This window comes from Myodes glareolus, chromosome 10, assembly GCF_982192425.1.
Source record: "Myodes glareolus chromosome 10, mMyoGla1.1, whole genome shotgun sequence".
Lineage (NCBI taxonomy): Eukaryota > Metazoa > Chordata > Mammalia > Rodentia > Cricetidae > Myodes > Myodes glareolus.
The window spans coordinates 57,858,341-57,882,081 of NC_142035.1; the positions used below are offsets into that span (position 1 = coordinate 57,858,341).

Genomic DNA, 23,741 nt, shown 5'->3' on the forward strand with positions numbered 1-23,741 from the left:
CCTGCCTGCCTCTGCCTCTAGAGTGCTGGGCTTAAAGGTGTGCACCACCACCGCCCGGCCTCAACTCTTAAGCTGTATACAAGACTATCTGATAGTCTTTTGTCCTGTTCAGTTTCCTTTTTATTATAACAGCCATATCTTAGAAGTGTGATATACTAGTTTCTCTGGTCTCTTGAGCCACATTGTATTTTCATTCAATGCTTCCAATTTGCCTTTTATTCAAGTACATTTTTGCCTTACTGACTGAATTACATTAACTTCTGTTTTAGTTGTTCTTCCTAACCTACAATCAGAAGATACACCATGCCTTCTATCTGTAGATCTGTTTCATGTTTTGGTAAGTATTCAGTAAAATGATTTTGAAGTCATCAAGTTTATAATTTCATGTTTTTTTCTTATTTAAATTCATGCTTTCTGTTCACAGTAGTAAAGTTTCATTTGTCAAGCCATTTTTAGTATCTCATTCTTTCTTTTTGCAAATACTACAGATTTCACCAAGACATCAAAATTATTTTTTAAAAAGAAAATATATTTCTTTTAAAATTTGTAATTGGTCTTGCAGTTGGTTATATTTGTTAATAATCTGTTATGGCTCCTTACCACTCCCTTTTTCTAACTATTTATATCTTATGCAATGTGTTACCATGTAAGCTATAACCATTAGTTATTTAGTGAAGAGACCGTGCTCTGAGTACATGGAGGCTTCCTTAAAACACCCGTGGACAAGTGGCAACACTTGTGAGTTTTATGAAAAATTTTCCTATCCTTGCAATAATCTTATTCTTTTAAGCCTGCCAGTGAAGAAAATAGTGGTAAGATTGAAAACCATGGATTTTGTGGATATTGGGTTAACCAATCCCCACCCCTCATTTGTACTTCATAATCTAAGCCTGTATTCAGTAGCTGTCCACCCTGACTCTTTTGGAATCTCCTGAGGAATCTTAAAAAGAATTCTAGCATGAAAAAGGAGAAAATAACTCTTGTGGCTTTAAAGGTTTTAATAACTTTGCAGCTCTTTTCTTGTGACTAGTCTTCTAAACATCAGAAACTGCATTTATATACACTCAGAAAAAGCACCTAAATTTGAAACAATTAAATTAGTGGATAAAATTTTAAAAAAAAATTCTAGCAATTGCACTTCACGTCAGAGTTTGATTTTATTGGATTGGAATGAATCCTGTGTGTCAGTATTTTTTAAGAGCTTCCAAGTGTTTGTAATAAAGAATCTTCAGAACCACAAGGAGAGAATGACTGTCTAGGCCTACAATAAGTAGATTCAGCTAAGTGATAACTGACTTGGTGGTGGCCTTTGCCTACCATTAATGGTATGTTATAATTATATTCTAAGATATTCTGTTGAATATAACTAGGAAAATTATGATGGTTATTAAAAAAAAAAGCCCTGGGTCATTTGGTACATTTTACATTTAGTTAGGAGATTGGTTTGTCTTGGCCTTTCATTGTTATCCTGATGATGCCCCTTTTCCTTTCGTAGGTAGGTGCTGTATTAGCATTCCCATCCTTGTACTGGGATGACACCGTTGACCTGCAGCCTTCATCTGTTAGTTCTTCATATAACCACCTTTATCTCTTCCATTTGATCACCATGGCACACATGCTTCAGATACTTCTTACAGCAGACACAGGTAAGACTCTCTTCTCAGTTTGTGTTGACTCTAAGTAACATTTACCCATGCTTTATTGACAGAATGAATTACACTTGTGATAATCATGGTATATATTTAAACGGGTCATGGCAGGGTAAATTATGAGAGGCCAATTATAATTAGCTTAAGATACTTGATCATCTAATTTCCAGCTACTCTTCAGATGTGTGGAGAGACTGTTAGGACCTGTTTTTCTTCTTTTCTTCCAAATTCTTCATTGTCAATGTCTCTCCAAGTTTATTCCTACCCATACAGGTTCTGCCTTCGTCAAGGCTTCCAGGAACCCATTCTTTCAGCTACAAGGATAGTATGTTGCTTACCTTGTAACATGGCTACGGTTACTTTATTTCAGTTATTTGTAGCTAATTCCACTCCTCACCCCAATTCTCCTTTCTTTTCATTCCTCCTTCCTCATGCCTGTTTTCTGATTACAGAGAACAATCATATTTTAAAACCACTCCCCTTAGCCTCAAGTATCTGGCAACCTTGTTCTCCCTGATAAATACTCATTGAATGCTTTTTGAATTATGACTCTGGTCACATGAATATAATATAACATTTTCAAGTTCTAAGTGTCCTTTAAGAGTCGAGTCATGAATAGCAAATGAGGTTCTGAGTGATGGCTCAGTGTTAAAGTCCAAACATGAAGAACAGAACCCATACAGAAACTAGGCAGATGTGGTGGTACCACGCTCAGGAGGCAGAGACAAGGGATCCATAGAACGGACAGACTAGCTAAACTAGCTGGAATTGGCAAGCTCCAGCTTTGGTGAGCAACCCTGCCCCAATAAATAAATAAAGTGGAACATGGTCAAGGAAGACATTCAATATCAGCTTTGGGCTTCCTGTTGGATGCATACGTGCACATGCATGTGCAAGTGGATGCAAACACAAACACATGCATACCATCTATCACATATGTAATATAAAAACCAACAAACTATAAATAAATACATGAAACTTGATTCTAGATAACAGTGGCCAATAAGACCTACTGAAAATTCAAGTAATTTAAAGAAAATGCAGATTTTAAAAAAATCATCCTAGAGGGACCTGAAAAGATAGCTCAGTGGTCAACATCACTGACTGCTCTTCTAGAGGACCCAGGTTCAGTTTTCAGTACCCATATGGTAGCTCACAACTGTCTACAACTTCAGTTCTAGGGGATTCAACTGACCACCATGGGTACTACATACGTGTGGTTTATTTTTGAGGAGGGAGAATATTAATCAACAAAAACTAAATATAATTTTATCATATGCTGATAGGGAAAACTTGGAAGCAACCAGGATAGACATTACATGGTTGATAAATAATTTGTAGTACATCCAGACAGTGGAATGTCCAGTCATGAAAATGCATATATATGAAAATGCATATGAAGTTGAAGAAGCCAGTGTGAAAGATGCTTTATGGGCCCAACTACAAGACATTTAGAGAAGGTAGAACTGGGTTTTCCATGATAATGTGATTTCATGAATGTAGAAAACCACAGAGACAGTGAGGCTAGTCTGTATAATATATGTATATATACTTCCCCAAACCCATGGGATGTGGACCATCATGAGTGAACCTTAATGTAAACTTGGGAAATAGTCTTGAGTCAGTTGAAGTTAGTCTTCCAGCCATATTCTACTCTTCAATACTGAACTGGCTCTTCTAGGACTTTTTGCCTCTTTGCATAAACTGTTTTCAAAGATTTATTTTTATTATTTTTAATTATGTAATGTGTATCTGCATATGGATTTGCATACTGAGAACAGGTGCCTGCTTAGGCTAGCGGTATTAGATCCTTTGGGGCTGTAGTACAGGGGTAGTAGGTCATCTGAAGTGACTGCTAGAAACTGAATTCAGGTCCTCTGGAAGATTGGTGAGCTCTCCTACTGTCCCTTGGCTTACTACTTTTTAAAAACAGGGTTTCGCTCTAGGCTAGGCTGTCCTTGAACTCATTTTGTAACCCAAGGCTTAAACTCTTGGCGGTCCTCCTGGTTTACCTCTAGGTGATAGGGCTACATAGGGCGTGGCATTAGGCTTAAACTTTAGAATCAGTTTGTAAGTATAGACTTTTGGTCAAAATAACTGTCAATAATATACTTATAATGAACAGTGCTGGATATTGATAATAGAAATAGTCCATGTGTACGACCAGAAATATATAGAATTCTTTATTTTTTGCTCAGTTTTGCTGTGAACCTGAAACTGTTACATAGCAATTAAGTTCACACGTGTGTGTGTGTGTGTGTGTGTGTGTGTGTGTGTGTGTGTGCGCGCGCCTGCCTGTGGAGGCTACAGGTCAATGTCAAGTGTGTCTAATCATTCTCTGCCTTAGTTTCGAGGCTGGTTTCTCAATGAACTGGGAGCTCATCGATCAGGCTGGCTGGGGAGACAATAAGCTCCAGGGATCTGCCTGTTCCTGCTCAACCCCAGCTCTAGGGTCTTAGACTTATATAGCCATAGCCCAGATTTTAGATGGGTGCTAGGGATCAGAAGACAAGTTATCATGCTTATATGGCAGGTGCTTTTTCTTCTTCCCAACTCGGTTCATTAATAAAAAAATCAATAATGTCATTACATGTGTGCATTTGTCAAACTCATTAAATGGCTTGCTTGAATTCGTTTCACTTATGTAAAATTCACTTTACTTTCTCTCCATATTCATGTACACAAACCCACATGCAGACATACATACAGATACTTTAAAAATTATTGTGCTTTTGGTATGTATGTGTGCTCCTGGGAACTGAGCCCGGGGTCTAGGACGTGTAAGCATACATTTTGCCAGTAAGTAGCACTTACTTTCTTCTTTTAACTTGAATGAAAAACAATCAATACAAACTTAATATATGTTTCTTACTTAAATAGATTATATTCACTTGTTTATTTGTGGAGGAAAAGATTCCTGTGTGCCATCATACACATGTGGAGGTCAGGCCCACTTACAGTAGTCAGTTTTCTCCTTTTGCTGTATGGGTCCTAGGTATAGAACTCAGGTTGTCAGACTTGGTAGTGAGTATCTTTGCCCACTGAGTCATCTTATCAACCCTGTTGGCAACTTTTCTTTGTATGAAAATTAAAAAGAACTAGCAATATTATGTCAACTCTCTCAGAGTAACTTTATGCTCAAATGTGCCATAACAATCTCTCATAGGACACTGCAGGGTAGACATTTTTATCCCCATTTCTATACTGTAAAACTGGTGCTGAGGGGCTTAATGGAAGGGCTAAAGGGGCTACAGGATGTTCTGGAATCGTGTACTTGAGGTTGAACATGCTGATTAGAGAGCAGATTCTTAACTCTGCCTGCACCTCTCTCTCAGGGCTCCCCCTTGCTCAGGGTGAAGAGGACAGTGAGGAGGCTCGATGTGCAGCTGCTTTCTTCGCAGAAGTCTCACAGCACACGGACGGGTGAGTAGCAGTCCACTGGCCAGGCCGCCTCGGTGTCCTGAGGAGTTGGGTGCTGTACCTTTCAGCCATTTTCTTGCCTTAACATCAGATAAGGCCTTTTAGTTTTGTAATTTTGTTTGCAGGATGGGCATATAGTAAACAAAATTTACTTCAATATTTACCTTGAAATAAAAGGTAGTAGATTAGAAAACTCTTTGTTGTATTTGAGACTGGAATGAGGTTGACAACATTTTGACTTTTAAGCTGTTTTTGGAACACAGGCATGAGTGACAACAGTTTAACAATTGGCAGTATTGAGAACTTAAATAAAAGCAGCAAATAAGTTTCCTTGTTACGGTGACTATTCAGTGAATGTACTTGTTAACAGTTAAAAGCTTCTGATCTGTTTGTTAGTAACATGGGAACTAATTACATGTATATTTTAATGTGCATATACTATATAATCACCATACATAATTTATACAGCCAATTCAAGTTTACCAGAAAATTGAACAGAGAATAAAAGTGTTCACTTTTATCCCCCCACATACATTTTATATTATGGTAGTAGATTTGTTAGAACTGGTAATGTTGACGTGCTATTATTAATTCTAGTCCATAATTTACACTAGGACTCATTTTGAATTGCACTGTTGCAGTATTATATGCAGTGTTTTCATTACCCTACAGATATCAGCCCGCTTTAATATAGGCCTAGGAATGTATTCATTTTTTAGCAAATGTAGTCGCACTTATCTACCTGTCTGTCTGTCTGTCTATCTATCTATCTATCTATCTATCTATCTATCTATCTATCTATCTATCTATTACATACATTGATATTTTGCCTGCATGTATCTCTGTGTAAGGGTGTCAGATCTTGGAGTTACAGACAGCTGTTAGCTGCCATGTGGGTTCTGGGAATTGAACCCGCGCCCACTGGAAGAACAGTCACTGCTCTTAACCACTGAGCCATCTCTCCAGCCCCCTCCAGTCACTTTTTACTAAGTTTTTCTTCTCTTTATTTCATAGCAAGGGTAATTTTTTTTTCTTTTATCACTGTAACAATGGGGAGAAAATGATAGGTTCACATTGCAGGGAGAACCTTGTGAGAGTCAAGATACTCTAAAATTCTTTTTTTTTAATTGACTTTCTCTTTTTGTTTTGCTTTGCTTTTACCTTCACCTAAGAAAAAGGGAGTACTGATTTGCTAAGAGTCTCTGGTAGAGTTGGGACTTAACCCTTGGCAGTATTTGCCTAATGTTCACAAAGCTCCAGTTCCAATGCCTAGCAATTCAAATAGAAAAGGGAGGGAAGTAAAATCCCTATCCAGTGAATGTTATAAAAGTTGTTGTTTCATTTAGAAAATGTATACACCAAAGCTATTAGCTAACTAAATACTTTTTAAAAATGCTTAGAAATTAAGTCACTAAATGTGATTTTAACAGGGCTTGTGTTTGCAATCTGGTAAATACTCTGTTCTGGGTTTATTGTGTTCTAGCTTCATTAGCTGTGGCCCTTCTGGCTGGTCCCTGTGGGTCTCACTGAAGAATGGCATCACCCCTTATCTTCGCTGTGCCGCATTGTTTTTCCACTACTTACTTGGGGTGACTCCCCCTGAAGAACTGTTTGCCAGTAAGTGGGAGACTAAATTCAGCAGGGAGTGGAGGCTCGTCCTCACTGTTCTTGTCTTCAGCATAAGACAGACAGGGCAAATGAAACCACTTCTGCCCCTGCCCAGGTGTAGTTAAAAGTGAGGCCAAAATCCAGCGGAATTTCATATTCTGCAAATCCTGCTCTCAGTTCCTGTGTATGTATAAAGTCCTTGAGTTATTAAAATACCTGCGTGTGCCAGGCAATAGTGGCACATGCCTTTAATCCCAGCACTTGGGAGGCAGAGGCAGATGAATCTCTGTGAGTTTGAGACAGCCTGGTCTACAGTGTGAGTTCCAGGACAGCCAGAGCTACGCAGAGAAACCCTATCTCAAAAATTAAAAACAAAACAAAACAAACAAACAAAAAAACTTGCATGCAAAGAGCTGGAGAGAGCGAGGAACCGGTGACACTGGCAGCTGTGCAAGCTTGGTGCCCTGAGTTCAGTCCTACATTTCACATGAGAAGCTGAATACAGGACTGCATGATTGCTCAGCAGGCAAAGTACTTGTCGCCAAACCTGACTGCATAAATTCAATCCCTGGAACCCACTTAGTGGAAGGAGACGAACTCCTACAACTTGTCCCAGACCCCCCAATATGCACACTGTCATATAGTCATGCCTCTCCCCACCCCCACCAGTAAATAAATAAATGTAAGTAGTAAATAAGATTTTAAGTCGGGCAGTGGTGGCGCATGCCTTTCATCCTAGCACTTGGGAGGTAGAGGCAGGTGGATCTCTGAGTTTGAGGCCATCCTGGTCTACAAAATGCATTCCAGGACAGGCTGCAAAGCTACAAAGAAATCCTATCTCGAAAAAATAGATAGATAGATAGATAGATAGATAGATAGATAGATAGATAGATAGATAGATAGATAGATAGATAGAAAATAAGATTTTAAGAGCCAGGTGCAGTGACAAGTAGTTGTAATCCCACACTTCTATGAAGAAACATAAGCAGAGACAGGAGAATCACCCTAAAGCCTACAGGCCAGCTAGCTTAGAATTCCCAGTACAGCAGTAGAAACAAGACAGATCTGGCTTTAACAAAGTAGAAAGAAAGACTCCTGAAAGTTGTCCTCTGGCCTCTGCATGACAGCAAGGCTGATGTGCATGCATAGGCAGGCACACATTTTTTAAAAAATAAAATACCTATGTGCATGCTGGATGTGGTGGCACATACTTTAATCCCAGCATTGGAAAGGCAGAGACAGGCAGATTTCTGTTAGCTTGAAGGCAGCCTGGTTCCAGGACTTCTAAGGCTATAAAGTGAGATATCTCGAAATAAAATAAAATACCCATATAGAGAATATAACTGTAGGATATACAGGAAATTAAAGATACTTGTTACCTCTGTGGAAAAGAACTGTTTGTCCAGGCAGGAAGATGACTTAATTGTATACCTTTATTTGGGTTTGGAACATATAGCTATATTTAAAAATTAAAATAGTGATCCAAAAGGCCTTCTGAGCAACAGAAACCATGAGTGTTTACTAACAGCATCACTTTCTTTTTCTTTTACTCATTTCTAAATCTAAACAAAGTAGAGAAAGTATCCTTCCTGTGTTCTATTGGTGAGAGCCAGAATTTTAAAAGTGACAGAATTGTCTAGAGAATCATTTTATCCTTGGAGAGCACGTTGATGAGGTCGTCTTCACTAGTAGTTAGCCTCTTTGTCTTGAACTTTTCAATAGGTGAGATGTGATCACACTTTGTTAAGGTTCTCTAAAAAGTAAGATGCTACTCTCCAAGTAATTTCCAGTACAGCTCTCTTGCTTGAATGCACAAAAGGTTTATGTTCTTATCTGTAATAAAAATAAAGCATTTTCTTTCATTAGGGATGGAGCCAAATATAAAGAAGCATAAATATGCATGATATAATACCAGATGGGCTGCAAAGTAAAGTAAAACTGATCGTGGCCTGGGTCAGAACCCTTGGACATAGGTAGTCAAAGGAAGACTTTTCTCCAAGGAGATATTAAACAAAGAGCTGCATATGGGATTGAGCTGGACAGATAGTTGAAGAATGTTTCCATTTAAGAGAAAATCAATGCAGAGGTATTGCTTAGCAGAGTAAGAGAACAGTGAAAATATGATTCTGGCTGGAAGCCTAATGGACTGGGAGGTCCAGGAGGTAGTCAGGTGTATGCATCTCACCTGGGTCTTTAAGCCACAATAAAGGCTTTGTGGGCTAGGATATAGCTCAGTGGTGTTACACGCCCCCAGTCCCTGGGTTCTACCTCAGCAAAGTACTGCCTGTTTCCCCCAACACACCCCAGAAGAGAAGACTTTGTACTGTACCCTAAGTACAGTGGTCAGTCATAGACGCCGTCTGATCAGGGGACTCAGGTTATCTGTAAAAGAATCACTGTGGCTCATTTGCCACCCACTGTTTTATACAGCAGATGATAGAAGTGAGTATAAACAGTGAGGGGTTCCTTTAATAGATCAAAATAATGTGCTTATTAAATATATCTTGTTATTTCTTGCAGGCTCTGCTGAAGGAGAGTACACTGCACTCTGTAGCTATCTATCTTTGCCCACAAATCTATTCCTGCTTTTCCAGGAACATTGGGATACCATAAGGCCTTTACTGCAGAGGTACTATGGGGGAAATGTGACTGGTGGGTTTCTATCTAGTTTGAAAATTTTTTATGCTTACTTTTCTTTTTGATTGGTTTTTGAGACAGGGTTTTGCTGTTTACCTCAAGCTCTATTCTTCCTCAGATTCCTCCAGGACTTAACTCAAAATGTTTGTTTTATGTTTTTGAGGCAGGGTCTAATATAGCCCAGGCTGGTCTAAGATTCACTATGTAGCTGGGGATGGCCTTAAATTCCCGATTCTCTTGCATCTGTCTCCCAAATGCTGGAATTACAAATGGGGACCGTAATGCCTTTCTTTTAACTTGAAAACATTTAAAATTACAATTATTTACTACACTTTTCAATTGATTAGCATTGACTGCAGAAGTAGAAAAGTACAGACATTCTTAATCCACATGCTTAAAGAGTAGTCATAATTAAGAATCAAAAGACGCTTGGGCATGGTGCACCTGAGAGGAAGGCAGGTGGATCTCTGTAAGTTTCTGACGATCCAAGGCTACATAGTGAGACTCCATCTCAAAAAAAAAAAAAAAAAATCATAGATGTTCAAATTTGAGCTTGTGATATTACTCAGTTTGTAGAGTTCTGACCTAGCATGCACAAAGTCATCTCTATTCAGCCCCACACACTGTTTAAACCAGGCATGGTGGCACAGCACATGCCTATAATGCCAGAATTTTAAAGGTGAGGCAAGAGATTTAGAAGTTCCGGGTCATCTTTGATCATGTAGCAAGTTCAAATCCAGTTCTTAGTACATGAGACTTTGCCTAAAAGAAAAAGAAGAATCCAGACTGTAACTTTGTACAAAGCTGTGAGTGTGGTAAGGCACGTGTCAGAAGCATGGCTGGGAGATAGACAGACTTCTGTAGAGCAGAGACCAGCGCTGAAATGTCCTAGAGACCATGTGTCTCTTGTTCACGTCACCTCACAGCCTCCACTTTTCCTGCCTCTGCACAGTTTTAGAGTCAGTTTCACCATACTACTCTTAACTCTCCTTCTCCCATGATTTTCTTTATCCTCCTTACGTTTTCTTTCCCGTGCCTGGGTGGGAACCAGGTGAACTAGCCTGTCCCTGCTATTAGTCTCTTTCATGCCCTAGGTTCTCTGGGTCAGGTTTTTTTTGATTTTTGCTTCCTAATTTCTTTTTGTTGTTGTTTAGTTTGTTTTTATTTTTTGTTTCTTTTATTTTTTTGAGACAAGGTTTCTCTGTAGCTTCGGAGCCTATCCTGGAACTCGCTCTATAGACCAGGCTGGCCTCAAACTCAGATTTGCCTGCCTCTACCTCCTGAGTGCCGGGATTAAAGGCGTGTGTCACCACTGCCCAGCTAAAATGAATTGTTTTTAGGATTAATGTCACTTTTTTTTTAGTACAATTATAAAAGATTTTACAAATTTTACTTTTATATTTCTGGAAGTAAGTTTTAGATGTTCTGTTTTACTTTAAATATTAAAAATTATTGAAAAAGAAAGTCCCTGCCATTTGTGTTATCCCTGACCCTGCTTGCCTGGTGTCTGCCCTGCTCTGTGGAGCATTGCAGGCAGCATCTCCCAGTGTTCTTTGTCGTTTGGCTTCAGTGTAGGTTTAGCCAGTGGGAGGCACCAGCAGGGCTCCGGGGGCATCTTCAGTGGCTCTTCCCTGGCTCCTGTTGTCTCTAGAAAGGCCTGCTGTGATCCTATTACCCACTCAACATCATCAACAGTGATGCCCTCTTTCCTCCCACTCTCCCAGCACCGGGGCGGTATTAAGGTTTACTTGCCTTTTTGTCTCAAGGTTGCCTTATATCCCTTATCCTCCCACCTCTGCTCTAGTCTGGGGATCCAATCTAGGACCCTGAACCAGGCAAGTACACCACACCGAGCTGTGTGCTGAGTCCCTATCATGTGTATGGCTACTTCTGGTATTAAATTCTCTCATTTAAATTTATAGATGGTTTCTCTTATCAAGACTGTAATTGACAAACCCCTTGAAAAGGAATTTAGAAGGGGGAGTGAGGGTCAGGACAGGGAGAGGAAGGGATAAAATGTAAACTTAAAGACAGAGAGGGACCATGAAAGTACGGAATTGGAGAGAACGGTTGATGTGCATAGCAGAGAGCCCGTGACCATCTGTGGTGCTCCCGTGTCGACCCTCCTTCACTCTCGGCTTCACTTACAGGTGGTGTGCAGATCCTGCCCTACTCAGCTCTCTGAAGCAGAACAGTGCTGTGGTCAGGTGGGTTTTACTGTCTAAGCCTTTTCGCCACATCCTGCTGTGTTTCTGAAGTGCTTGGTTAGTTTGTCGCCTTTATCCTCAGCTCATTGTTTCCTGTGTATCTGTTGGCTTTTGCCAGACAGCAGGTTCTTCCTGCACAATTTTTCTTGGAATGGCTATCCTTTCCTTCTTAATTGTCAGAAGCCACCAGCTCCACTGGAAGAATCTTCCTTAAACTGGTGCCTGCCTGTCAAAAGGAGAAGGAGCTTGTGTCTGGGAGCTACTAGTATACTAAAGATGGTGTTCATATAAACTAGCCCCACCCCTGAGAATAAAGATATAAATAGAACTGGTTAGTCTTCCCCCCTTCTTAGAAGCTAACCCGTACAAATAAAAAAAAGAGAAGCATTTTTTTTGTGTTTGTTTGTTTTTCACGTCAGTTTCTCTGTGTAGTCCTGGCTGTCCTGGAATTCACTCTGTAGATCAGGCTTCTTACAGAGATCTGTCTGCTTCTGCCTCTGAGTGCTGGGATTAAAGGCATGTGCCACCACTGTCAGAAGAGAAACTTTTTTAAAAAATAGATTTTATTATTGTGTTATGTGTGTGTCTTGTGTGTCTGTGCATCATGTGTGTGCCTGGTGCCTGTGGGTGCCAGAAGAAGGGTGCTTTGTCTCCCGGAATTGGAGTTAGAGATGGTTATGAACCACCATGTCATTTCTGGCAATTGAACCTGGGCCCTCAGGAAGAGGAGCCACTGCTCTTAACCTCTGAGCCACCCCTCCAACCTGAGAAGCTGGACATGATTGCACACACCTATGATACAAGTACTCAGGAGGCTGAAGCAGGAAGCTTAGGATTGCAGGCCAGACTGGGCTGCTTAATGAGATGAGACAGCCTCAAAATTAACAAAAAGCTTGTCAACCTTCTTCTCTCTTGAGTTATGGTTCTATCTAAATCTACATTTCCATCAGAGGCAAGTCCACCTGCCCCTACCTCATGAGTGGTGGGATTAAAGGCATGTACCACCATCGTAAGGCCAGTTTTTTTCTTTATTTCATGTCATGGTATGCCTTTTAAATACCTTTCTACAGTAGGGTACTGAAATATTCTGAGAAATTTAAAAGAGATAACACATACATACTGTCTTTGGTTATGAGTAACACTCAATCTTAGTTATATACATAAAACTAAAAATATAGCATAAAATATGATATATAGAATATACCATTAATTCCTTAAAGAAATACAAAGAGGAAGCAGGGCATGATGATTTGTGCCTGCAATCCTAATACTTGGGACATGAATTTAGGATTGCCATTTATTTGAGGCCAGTCTGGACTACACATTGACTTTGAGATCAACCTGGGCTACAGAATGGGACCTCATCTTTAGAAAACTAAAATAAAAAGGAAACTTGAAGAAGAAAAGATTCTTTTGTTTGTTTGTTTACCTTATGTTTTTGAGACTATGTCTTATGTGTATCCCCAGCCAGCCCAGAACTGTTACATAGCACATAGCCCAAGTTGGTCTCAAACTGAAAAATCTGCTTGCCTCAGTTTCCTTTGTCCTGGAGTTATAAGCACATGCCCATGCCTGATGAAAAGATTCCTAATGAGGCAGGCTTACTCTTAGAGAAGGGTTATTTGTAGCTGAATCAATAATTGTAAAATGAGGAACTGGAGAGATGCTCTTCCAGCGGACCTGGGTTCAATTCCCAGCACCCTCATGACAGCTCACAAATGTCTATAATTCTAGCTCCAGGGGCTCTGATGCTCTCTTCTTACCAAGTTGGACAGCAGACATGGACATGATGGACATGGTGCACAGACATAGATGCAGGCAAAACACCTGTATACAGAAATAAATTTTTTCTAGATATTCTAAAACATTATAAAATGTAAATTGATTGATATCTAGGAAGAGAATCCCATATTATTCAGATGACCTTCCTTAGGCTACATAAGTCTATTACCCTCTCTAACATAAAATGAATAGCTGCTAACATTTGCCACAATGTATCAAGTGCTAATCATGTTCTGTTTAACTTTCATATCTCATTTAGTCTCCAAGAGTTTTGAGAGTTTCCTTCACACACACACACACACACACACACACACACACACACACACACACACAGTTGCCTAGATCAGGCTGGCCTTGAACTCAGAAACCTGTTTGCCTTTGCCTCCCAAATGCTGGGTTTAAAGACGAGCCCCACTATGCCCAGCTCCTTGATACTTATATTTAACATCTCTTAAAACGATTGTGTCTTAACAGAGTTCATTTAATGTTTCTCTTTTAATTTTTTCTGAAAATATTAAATTGGTGATATGCCCATGGTTAGAATATATTTAACCCTAGTTTGCCCCCCCCCCTTTTTTCAAGACAGGGTTTCTCTGTCTCTTTGGAGCCTGTCCAGGAACTCACTCTGTAGACCAGGCTGCCCTTACATATACCTTCATATTCCTTCCCATTGTTTGTTTTTGAGGTTTTATTGTTGTTGGTGATGATGTTTGTTCTATTCTGTTCTGTTTTGTTTTCAAGATAGGGTTTCTCTGTGTGGTCCTGACTGTCCTGGAACTCACTCTGTAGACCAGGCTGGCCTCGAAGTCACAGAGCTCTGCCTGTCTCTGCCTCCCAAGTGCTGGGATTAAAGGTGCCCGACTCAACCCTAGTTTTTAGATAAGAAAATGCACCATGCCCAGAAGCATTCTTCAGCTTTAATCTGTTCAGTCATATATAAACTATGCTTCTAGGTACCCAAGAAAAAGGAATAGTTTGATAGAGCTTCCCGATGACTACAGCTGTCTTCTCAATCAGGCTTCTCATTTTAGGTAAGAAAAAAGGGGTGTGTGTGTGTGTGAGAAAGGGGTATGGGGGAGGGAGGGAGGAAGAGAGAAAGGGAGGGAGCAGACAATGTCTTTTCCTGAACTTTCATTTGGTGTACCCTGTAACCAGTGAACTTAACTTTGACAAAGTAACCAATGAGGGGCTAGTGAGATGGTCCAGCTGGTAAGGGTGCTTGCCACCCAGCCTGTTGACTCGTGTTTCGTCTTTGAGACACACATGGAAGGAGAGAGTGGTCTCCTGCAAGTTATCTTCAGAGCCCCAAACATATGCACACATATTTCTGGTGTAGCTTACTTATTTAAGAAGTGACTGGTATGTTCCCACTCTGCTAGGTTTCTTTCAAAGCACACTAAAACATCATTCATTGCAGATTGCATTCATTGCATTCTTCACTATTGCAGATTGTGCTACTTACTCCCTCTCTAGTAGCCAAACTTTTCACTACTCCAAAGGATTTGTAACCATTAATTCATTTATGGTTTTGTATTTTCTCCTCCCTGATAATCTGTCTCTGTGGATTTAACTGTGAGGATACATCTCATAGAAAAAGAATCTATGACTTCTTTCATTCAGTATGTTTTCATGATTTATCCAAGTTGTAGCTATATCAAGACTCTTGTTTCAATCTTGAAGAAATGTCATAGAGATTGTGAACTGTTATAGCATAATGTAGTTTTTTAAACATCGCACACTCCCAAAGCCATATTACCCCAACATTGTAAGCATACCTGACAAAACCATTACAGTAGTAGCCGTTAATTGTTTTCATCAGACAAAGGCTAGATTCTGTGAATGAATCTCAATATAAATATGAGACTTCGAGCAAAATTCTACAAGACAATATATTTAGTAGTGGATTTTCTTGCTATGGTTTTTGTTTGTTTTGTGGTGCTGGAGCTTAAGCCAAAGGCCTTACACATGCTAAACATACACTCTGTCATTAAGCTGGATCCAAGATCAATCAAGATTTTTTTTTTTACAATTTTGCATATTAATCATTACCTCCTACTATTTATTCTTTGAAAATTTCATGCATCTTACTGGGCAGTGGTGGCACACACCTTTAATCTCAGCACTCAGGAGTCAGAGGCAGGCAGATCTATATGAATTTGAGGCTAGTCTGGTCTACAGAATGAGTTTTAGGATATCCAGGGCTATACAGAGAAACCCTGTCTCGGGTGGGCAGGGAGGGGGAGAATATGTTCTAAAGAAAAGAAACCTTCCTGCATCTGTACAATGTGTTCTGGTCATATCCACTCTCCTCCACCATCCTCCTCCAGTTCCCTCGAAGTCTCTGAACACATCTCCCTCTAAACCTGACGTCCTCTCTCATTTTATAGCCAATGGAGTCCTATTAATGCTGTCCACAGGGATATAGATGTGGGGGATAGCCAACCTGCTAGTGACTCTACCCTCGCCTACCAAGAAAAGTGATCCCTCACTCCTAGTAGCCATCAGCTTCCAATAGCTCCTCAGCTGGGGGCTGAGTAGCCCCCTCCTTACTCCATGCTAGATGTGATATTCTGTTTAGATTTTTTAATTATGTGTATGAGTCTTTTGCCTGCATGTTCACCATATATACATGGTGCCCGTGGATGCCCATAAATTGCACTGGATCCCTGGAACTAGGGTCACAGATGGTTGTGAGCCACCATGTGGGTGCTAGAAATTTAACCTGAGTCCTTACTGCAAGAGCAATAAGTGCTTTTAACCACTGAGCCAACTTTCCTGCCCCGTGCTGGAATTTTTAGCCGGCTTGGTTTTGTACAGTAATGGCAGCTACTGAGTTTACATATGCAACAGCCATGCCAAGATGGGAAGACAGCATTTCACAGCACTTGTTGGGGAAGGATGATATACATGCCCTATCTGTGACTGGGCAATCTCGGTTGATTATTCTCACCGCATTGAACAGAAGAGTCTGTATTAACAGCGGCCCACTGCAATAAGACACTCCTCTGACCAAGATAAGGAGCAGTACCAGTCTGGCACGGGAGGGTCCCAGGCATAGGCAAGCTTGTTGGAGAAGGCTGCTTGTTTTTCCCAGCTGCCCAGCTAGCTTAGACCCAAAATAATCACACAGAAACTGTATTAATTAAAACACTGCTTGGCCCATTAGCTATAGCTTCTTATTGGCTAACTCTTACATATTAATTTAACCTATTTCTAGTAATCTGTATATCACCATGAGGTTGTGTCCTACCAGCCAAGTTTCAGCACGTTTATTCCTGCCGATTGCTCCTTGGTGTCCCTCTCTTCGCCTTCTTTCTCCCAGCATTCAGTCCAGTTTTTCCTGCCTACCTAACTTCTGCCCTATCAACAGGCCAAGGCAGTTTCTTTATTCATTAATGGTATCCAAGCATACAGAGGGAAATTCCAGATTACAAGCTTAAGCAGGGGACACTTGGGTCCATCACTTGCTACAGGAGGCCTTACAGGTTGAGCTTTTAGAGGAAAATTCCTGTGCAGCATAGGCGAGCCTGGTTCAGGGAGCTGTACTGACTGGTCACCTGGAACAGGAGCCCCTGGTGGCATAGGCCTGCTCTAAGTGGGGCTAAATCAAGATTTTTTTAAGAGTTATTATTTATGTTTATGTGTGTTTATGCCACGTGTATGCAAATGTCCATAGAAGTCAGAAGAGGGCCTCAGATCCTCTGGAGTTGTAATTACAGGCAATTGTGAGGTAGGTTAAGATGAATTCAGGTTGGGGGCTGGAGAGATGGCTCAGAGGTTAAGAGCACTGCCTGCTCTTCCAAAGGTCCTGAGTTCAATTCCCAGCAACCACATGGTGGCTCACAGCCATCTGTAATGAGGTCTGGTGCCCTCTTCTGGCCTGCAGGCATACATATAGACAGAATATTGTATACATAATAAGTAAATAAAAAAAAGAATTCAAAAAAAAAGATGAATTCAGGTTCTCTAGAGCCAGCTCCCCAGCTCCTTAAGTCCCCTTCAAGTAATATGAGCAGTCATCTGATTAAATATCCTTGTTCTTTTAGTAGCTCTCTTTGCTGAGTAGAACGGTGGAAACACACTTCACTGCTAAGTAGATTATGATCTGTGTCATGTTTTTCCAATACACTAAATGTGTCCTCCCTTTTGAGGTGTCCGCGGTCTTCAGATGATGAGCGAAAGCATCCTGTCCTCTGTCTTTTCTGTGGAGCCATCCTATGTTCTCAGAACATTTGTTGCCAAGAAATAGTGAATGGGGAAGAGGTTGGAGCTTGTGTTTTTCATGCACTTCATTGTGGCGCTGGAGTCTGCATTTTCCTGAAGTGAGTATAGAATCGTTTGGAAACTTGCTAAGAATCCTAGTTGAAAATGTATATCCAGTCAGTATGCCAGTAGAATAAGTGGTTCTTAGAAAAAAATTTAGGATACTGTTTACATTTCTTTCATTGTTAAAAAAATAAATCTTAAATGGTATAGATTTTGCAGTGCTATGTAATATTCAGATGTAATGGAAAAGCTTGAAGTCTTAAAATTTACACTTGTAAAATATGTATAAATTATTAACTTTAAGCTCTCTTTATCTATCTACCTACCTAACTACCTAACTATCTAGATTGTCCAAGACTGAGTTTCTCTGTTTAACTCCGGCTATTCTGGAACTCGCTTTGTAGACCAGACTGGCCTTGAACTCTTATAGATCTGCCTGCCTCTTTCTCCTGAGTGCAGACATGAACCATGACATCCAGTCATTTATTTATTTTTGAGACAGGTTCTTGATCTATAGACAAGGCTGGCCTTGAACTCACAGAGATCCTGCCTCCCGAGTGCCTCCTGGCACAAGATTGTCTTTTGAATGTTTTTTATTTTCTTCTTTGAACAGAAGATTCAGAGTAGGACAATGGTGGTAAATGTTTTTGAAAGAATATAGATTGCCTGAGAATGCTCTGTCCTTCTGCATAGGTGGGAATTTAGAAAAAGGCAGAAACAGCTTCAGCCACAGTTCTCTGGGGTCCTGTGACTCACTTAGGACAGCCTCTTTATTCAGTATATCCAGATAGAATTGCTGATTTCCCACTTCTCTAGTTCCGTGGATCCTTTCCTGTTGCATCAAGAAAAACAGCAGTGTTTGTTCCCTTTACTCACAAAACACAGTTTAGTGCCAGGTGGTGGTGCACGCCTCTAATCCCAGCACACAGGAGGCAGAGGCAGGTGATCTCTGAGTTCAAGCTGCAGAGTGAGTTCCAGAGCACCCAGGTGACAGAGAAACCTTGTCTCAAAAAACAACCCCCACAGTTTATTGTGTTCATTCATAACTGTATTGCCTTCTTATTGGATATTTCATGGATATTGGCTGTGTCTTTTCTTTAGCTTGCCTTTGATTCAGTGTCTGTCTCCTGCACATATGTATCTAACAGCGTTTCCTTCCTTTCTTTTGTCCTTCAGAATCAGAGAATGCAGAGTGGTCCTTGTGGAAGGGAAAGCCAGAGGCTGTGCTTATCCAGCCCCTTACTTGGATGAATATGGAGAAACAGACCCTGGACTAAAGTAAGATTTTCTTTAATGGAAGATTTTAATTAGTTGTCTTACATTTTATTCACCCTATTAGATGTATATAGTAATAGTTCTTTAAACATAAAAGCCTGGAACTGGAGTTGCTGGGGTTGTGAGTTACCATCTGGGTGCTAGGAATTGAATCTAGGTTCCCTGACTGTCCCTGTTGTTTGAGACAGGCCCACTGATTATAGGAGGCTGACTGGCTGGTCAGTAGCAGGAACCTTATTGTCTTCACCTCCTTAGCACTGGATTAAGGTCATACGTTATCACACTTAGCTTTTGATGTGGGTGCTGGGCCTTGAACTCAGGTTCTCATGTTTGTACAGCAAGCACTTTACTGACTGAGCTAACTCCCAAACCTTTTTATTATTATTTTTAAATATCATTCAAAATGAATAGATTCACTGCATAGTGCTTGGGATCTGTTGAATCATATAGATATTTGTTTTTTTATTTATTTATTTTTAAAGATTTATTTATTATGTATACAACATTCTGCCTCCATGTATGCCTACACACCAGAAGAGGGCTCCAGATCTCATTACAGGTGGTTGTGAGCCACCATGTGGTTTTGGGGAATTGAACTCAGGACCTCTGGAAGAGCAGCCAGTGCTCTTAACCTCTGAGCCATTCCTCCAGCCCAAGATTTGTTTTTATTGAAACAGCATTTGACCTGTCCTTACATTTAAGGGAGAAGATACTGAGTGGTAAAGGTAGTTAACACTGGTCAGGATGGAAGTCACCTTTAATGCCAGTACACAGGAGGCAAGGGCAGGTGGGTTTCTGTGAATTTAAGGTTAGGGGGACCTGAATAATGAGTTCCAGTCCAGCCAGGGCTACAAAGTGAGAGCCTATCTCAAAAAGCAAAACCAATAGCAACAACACCAAAATAGTTAATAATTGAGAATAATGTTGAGTTGTTCTAGAAAAGCAGAAAAATAGAGAATTTTTAAATTAATGATAAACGGTGTAAAACATGACAAGAACATTTGGTGTTTCAGGGACTGAGATGCCTGTTCCCTCCATCATAGCACTCAACAGACCTCAGGCTTTTGGATTAGCAGGCACAGTGTTGCAAACTGTGTCATCCTAGAAGAGAACTGTAGTTACTTAAGTACTTGTTAGGGCAGGTACAATGACGCACACCTTTGTATAGTCCCAGCTACTTGGGAATGTAAAGCTGAAAGTTGTTGGAGTAAAACAGTTCAAACCCAGCCTGGACACCGTAACAAGACACCTCTTCCCCAAGTGAAAAAATAAGCAAAGAAGAAATTGTTCACTAAGCATTTGCAAGATGAACCATAGGGATGATTATAAAGCAAAATAGTTCTGAGCAGCTTTTTTAAATTTGAGGGATTCTTGTACTTAATCTCCTTTACAAAACCATAAATTGAAACTGGGTAAATTTTGAGGACAGAGAGAAAGCTATTAGAACCACCAGACAAGACTAGAGCTATTTGAAATTAGACACCTTCAAAGACACTAAGTAACTTGTTTTAATGAGGTCTCATTGTGTTCATCATATACATGACCTAATTTCCTAAATAGTCAAGGACTACTTTTCTGCTTCCTTAACTAAGTGATGTGCCCAGTTCTTAGAATCAGTGGTGAAGACTTGCCTTGTTATTAAGCCTTGTCCTGCTGCCTACAACTGCAGGAATATCTTGGGAGTATATACTGGCTTAAGACTATAGAGATATCACAGTTATTTATTCAAGCTTTGACGTTATTTTTTCCTGAAGGAGGGGAAACCCACTTCATTTATCTCGGGAGCGATATCGGAAGCTGCATTTGGTCTGGCAACAGCACTGCATTATTGAAGAGATTGCTCGGAGCCAGGAGACTAATCAGATGCTATTTGGATTCAACTGGCAGTTACTCTGAGCTCCAACTCTGCCTCAAGACAATCATGAGTGACATCAATAATAAAGACTGATTTAAAATTCCAGAGAACTTTCTGTGGATGGGAAAGTATTGGAGAGTCTTTTGATCCATGTCCAGATTCACATACATTAATAAAATATTCCTTAATGGGATATTGCTTTCAGTTAGTAAACATAAGCTTCAAGGGAAAAAAACAGGACATAGATTAAAAACAGACATAGTTTTGTGTTCTAGAACACTAAAGAAATGCTTGTTCACCCAAGTGTCTATTTCTGCAAATATTTCCAGAAAACTCATTCCCTTTCATAACTGTGCTATTTCATTTCTTATCATCGCCTGGTAAGTGAAATCACATCAAGCATTTGTGGACATTTTCACATCTGCTTGACTTCTCTGCACTTTCGTACTTGGCATTTCCTGAGTGTGATTCAGCTTGCATTAGATCTCTACGAGATGCTAGTCACCTGTGCTGGTCTAAAGAGGAACTGCAGAACTATCCCGTATCTTTCAACTGAAAAGGGTTTTAAAAATGTAAACAATTTTCTTATTTAAGGAAATATACTTACTGTACCACCTACGGCTTGAGCCAGAAGCAGATCTAAGTGTCTCTGTGAACTGAATGTGAGTGGTGCGAGTCTGGAAAGTGTCCTTCCAGGTAGACCTCGAGAAGAGTCAGGATAATGTGCTCAATGTGCATTCCGTATACAGAAGCCTGTTGTCCTCATCTGACTCTAGACAGCTTGGTGGAGTCACAGGTGGTCCGTTCCGCTTTCCAAAAACAGGTTTCTGCAGCGAGATCATGAGAGCTCACGTGAGTGGCCCCATCCTATTTGAGTATCAGAAAACTTTTGGTGTTCTGAAGCAAACTCTTTGTAGAATAAGAATCAGAAATACTCTGTGAATGGTCATTTAAGCTGAAATTTGAGCAACCATATTTAAGCCAGTTCTGTGGCCTTCTATGGCTTCTAAGAAACATATCCTAGATTTGATGCCTGTCTATGTGAAACCTTTTCATAAACTATGGTTTATGACTGATAAAAACAGCCCAAAAAAAAAAAAGTCTTGTAATCAGTCAGGCCTGTGTCCTGTTATAACCTGCTATAGTTGAGCCATCTTGCTTATAACTGATACAGCTCTCGAGTCTGTGCATAACTTCTTGGTTCTTGGTTTTAACCTTTTATATCAAGAAGTTGTGAATTAACTGCAGAGAGAAGAGCAGCTGATACTTATTTTAGCTTCTGTGATATTGGATAATGTTAGCAGTTGCAAGGTGTATTTGAAGATGATATTTTCTTTTGCCCTTGGCTGCTGCTGCCATGTATGTGTGCAAGTGTATTTCTACCGTCTCTGTCGAGTAAAGGCAAGAAAATGAAAAGAAAATTTTGCTGAATGATGAGTGATGCACATTTGGGGCTAGATTTATTGCCCATTTTATGGATAAGTGTATTTTGCAGTAAGGAACTGGTGTGAGCAGGCACCAGAATCACAATCATGATTTCCTACTTAGATAATTACTATTCAGGTGAAACCAGGAAGTAGATACAACCATAATGTACAGTTCACAGCAATTATGGGAGACGAAGATCAGAAAATTCAGTATTTCACTTGTGTGATTTGCCAATATGATTAAGTGATTTGAACATTGCCCTTTGTTTTTTATATAATTTTTTGAAGGGATTGTTTAGTTCTGAAATCTGAACTAGAACAGGCAGCAGAAGATGCTCATTTCTGCCTTTGTTTTCTGGCCCCCATTTGGCAAGGATAAAGACTTTATTTTTAGTCTCCTTAGATTCAATTTGTAAACCGCGGAGCTAAGCTATCAAGCTGCAGGAGAACTAGCAGGCACTGGCCAGCTGACCTTTACTGCCAAAGAACCTAATTTATCACTGAGTTCTGCACTGGAGGTGAACATATGCCACAGTGCTGCCCAGCCCAAGGGATTTCTAATGATAATATCATGACAAATGATTTAAGCCTGCTTATCAAGTTTACGTAAGCAACCAAGTCACTTTATTTAGTATAGTATGTGAAAGAATTAGTTCAGAAGGATGGCTCCGACTCTTGAGTTTCTAATATTGGTGAGGGGCTGGCAAGGATTTTAATGATACAGTAAAGAAAAAACATATATCTGTATAATTAATTTATTATGTTAGTGTATGGGCTGTGAGTTCACCTTTTAGTGGTCATTTGTCATTTCATAACAACTATGCATTTTGGTTCACTGTGATGATGATCTCTATTTAGTGACTGCAACATGTTTATACCACTGATTCAAATTCCATTCATGATGAAGTTAAACAAATGATGCATATATTGATATCTTTTATTGCAAAAATGTAAATTAAAAACTTGTATAATGTTCTTGTGCTTTTTGAAATAAAATATCTTATATGTGTATATTTAAAAAAAAAGGTACTTCTCATGTTTGGGGATTTGGGTTTGAAGTATAAAAATCTTACCTAGAAAGGAGCTCTAGTTAAAAGCATGTCAACTCAGCATGTTTGCTTGTTTGTTTTAGACAGAGTCACTGTGTCTTAAGCTGGGCTCAAACTTATGATGTGGCTGAGGCTGGCCTTGAACTCCCAAGTACTGGAATTATATAGGCATATGCCACCATATCCAGGTTAAATTTTTTTTCAAGGCACAGATTTTTAGGGTTAATGGGTCTTCAAACTTTTTGACTGTATATTCCATCACCACATATAGATTTATACATGATTTTGTTTTGCTTTTTTTTTTTAAGACAGTTTCTCTGTATAGCCCATCCTGCCTCTGCTTCCCAAATGCTACCCCTGCCTGGCCATAATAATAATTTTCATGTAGTATTCCTTGCATATGTTAAGAATATTTAATAGCATAGCACAAAACCAGAAGTCATCTGTTTACCCCATTATATTCAAACTCTCCAAGGCATAAAATAGATTCTCAAAGCTGCAAGAGAAAAGAAATAAGCAGAAGAGTGTCTTGGTTTACACCAAGCTTCTCAGCAGAAATCTTGCAA

General features: G+C 39.9%; 1 protein-coding gene across 1 annotated transcript in view; it reads left to right on the forward strand.

The window, feature by feature from the left end:
• Ubr1 (ubiquitin protein ligase E3 component n-recognin 1) overlaps window positions 1-20,809 on the forward strand; it is a 120,403-nt gene extending 99,594 nt beyond the window's left edge. The window contains exons 38-47 of the mRNA XM_048460096.3: window positions 270-337; window positions 1,496-1,646; window positions 4,985-5,072; window positions 6,553-6,686; window positions 9,198-9,306; window positions 11,465-11,521; window positions 14,257-14,334; window positions 17,455-17,625; window positions 18,746-18,847; window positions 20,599-20,809. Coding sequence (XP_048316053.1) covers window positions 270-337; window positions 1,496-1,646; window positions 4,985-5,072; window positions 6,553-6,686; window positions 9,198-9,306; window positions 11,465-11,521; window positions 14,257-14,334; window positions 17,455-17,625; window positions 18,746-18,847; window positions 20,599-20,740 — 1,100 coding nt within the window. The 3' untranslated portion in view covers window positions 20,741-20,809. The remainder of the gene's footprint in view (window positions 1-269; window positions 338-1,495; window positions 1,647-4,984; window positions 5,073-6,552; window positions 6,687-9,197; window positions 9,307-11,464; window positions 11,522-14,256; window positions 14,335-17,454; window positions 17,626-18,745; window positions 18,848-20,598) is intronic.
• The last annotated feature ends 2,932 nt before the right edge of the window (window positions 20,810-23,741 follow it).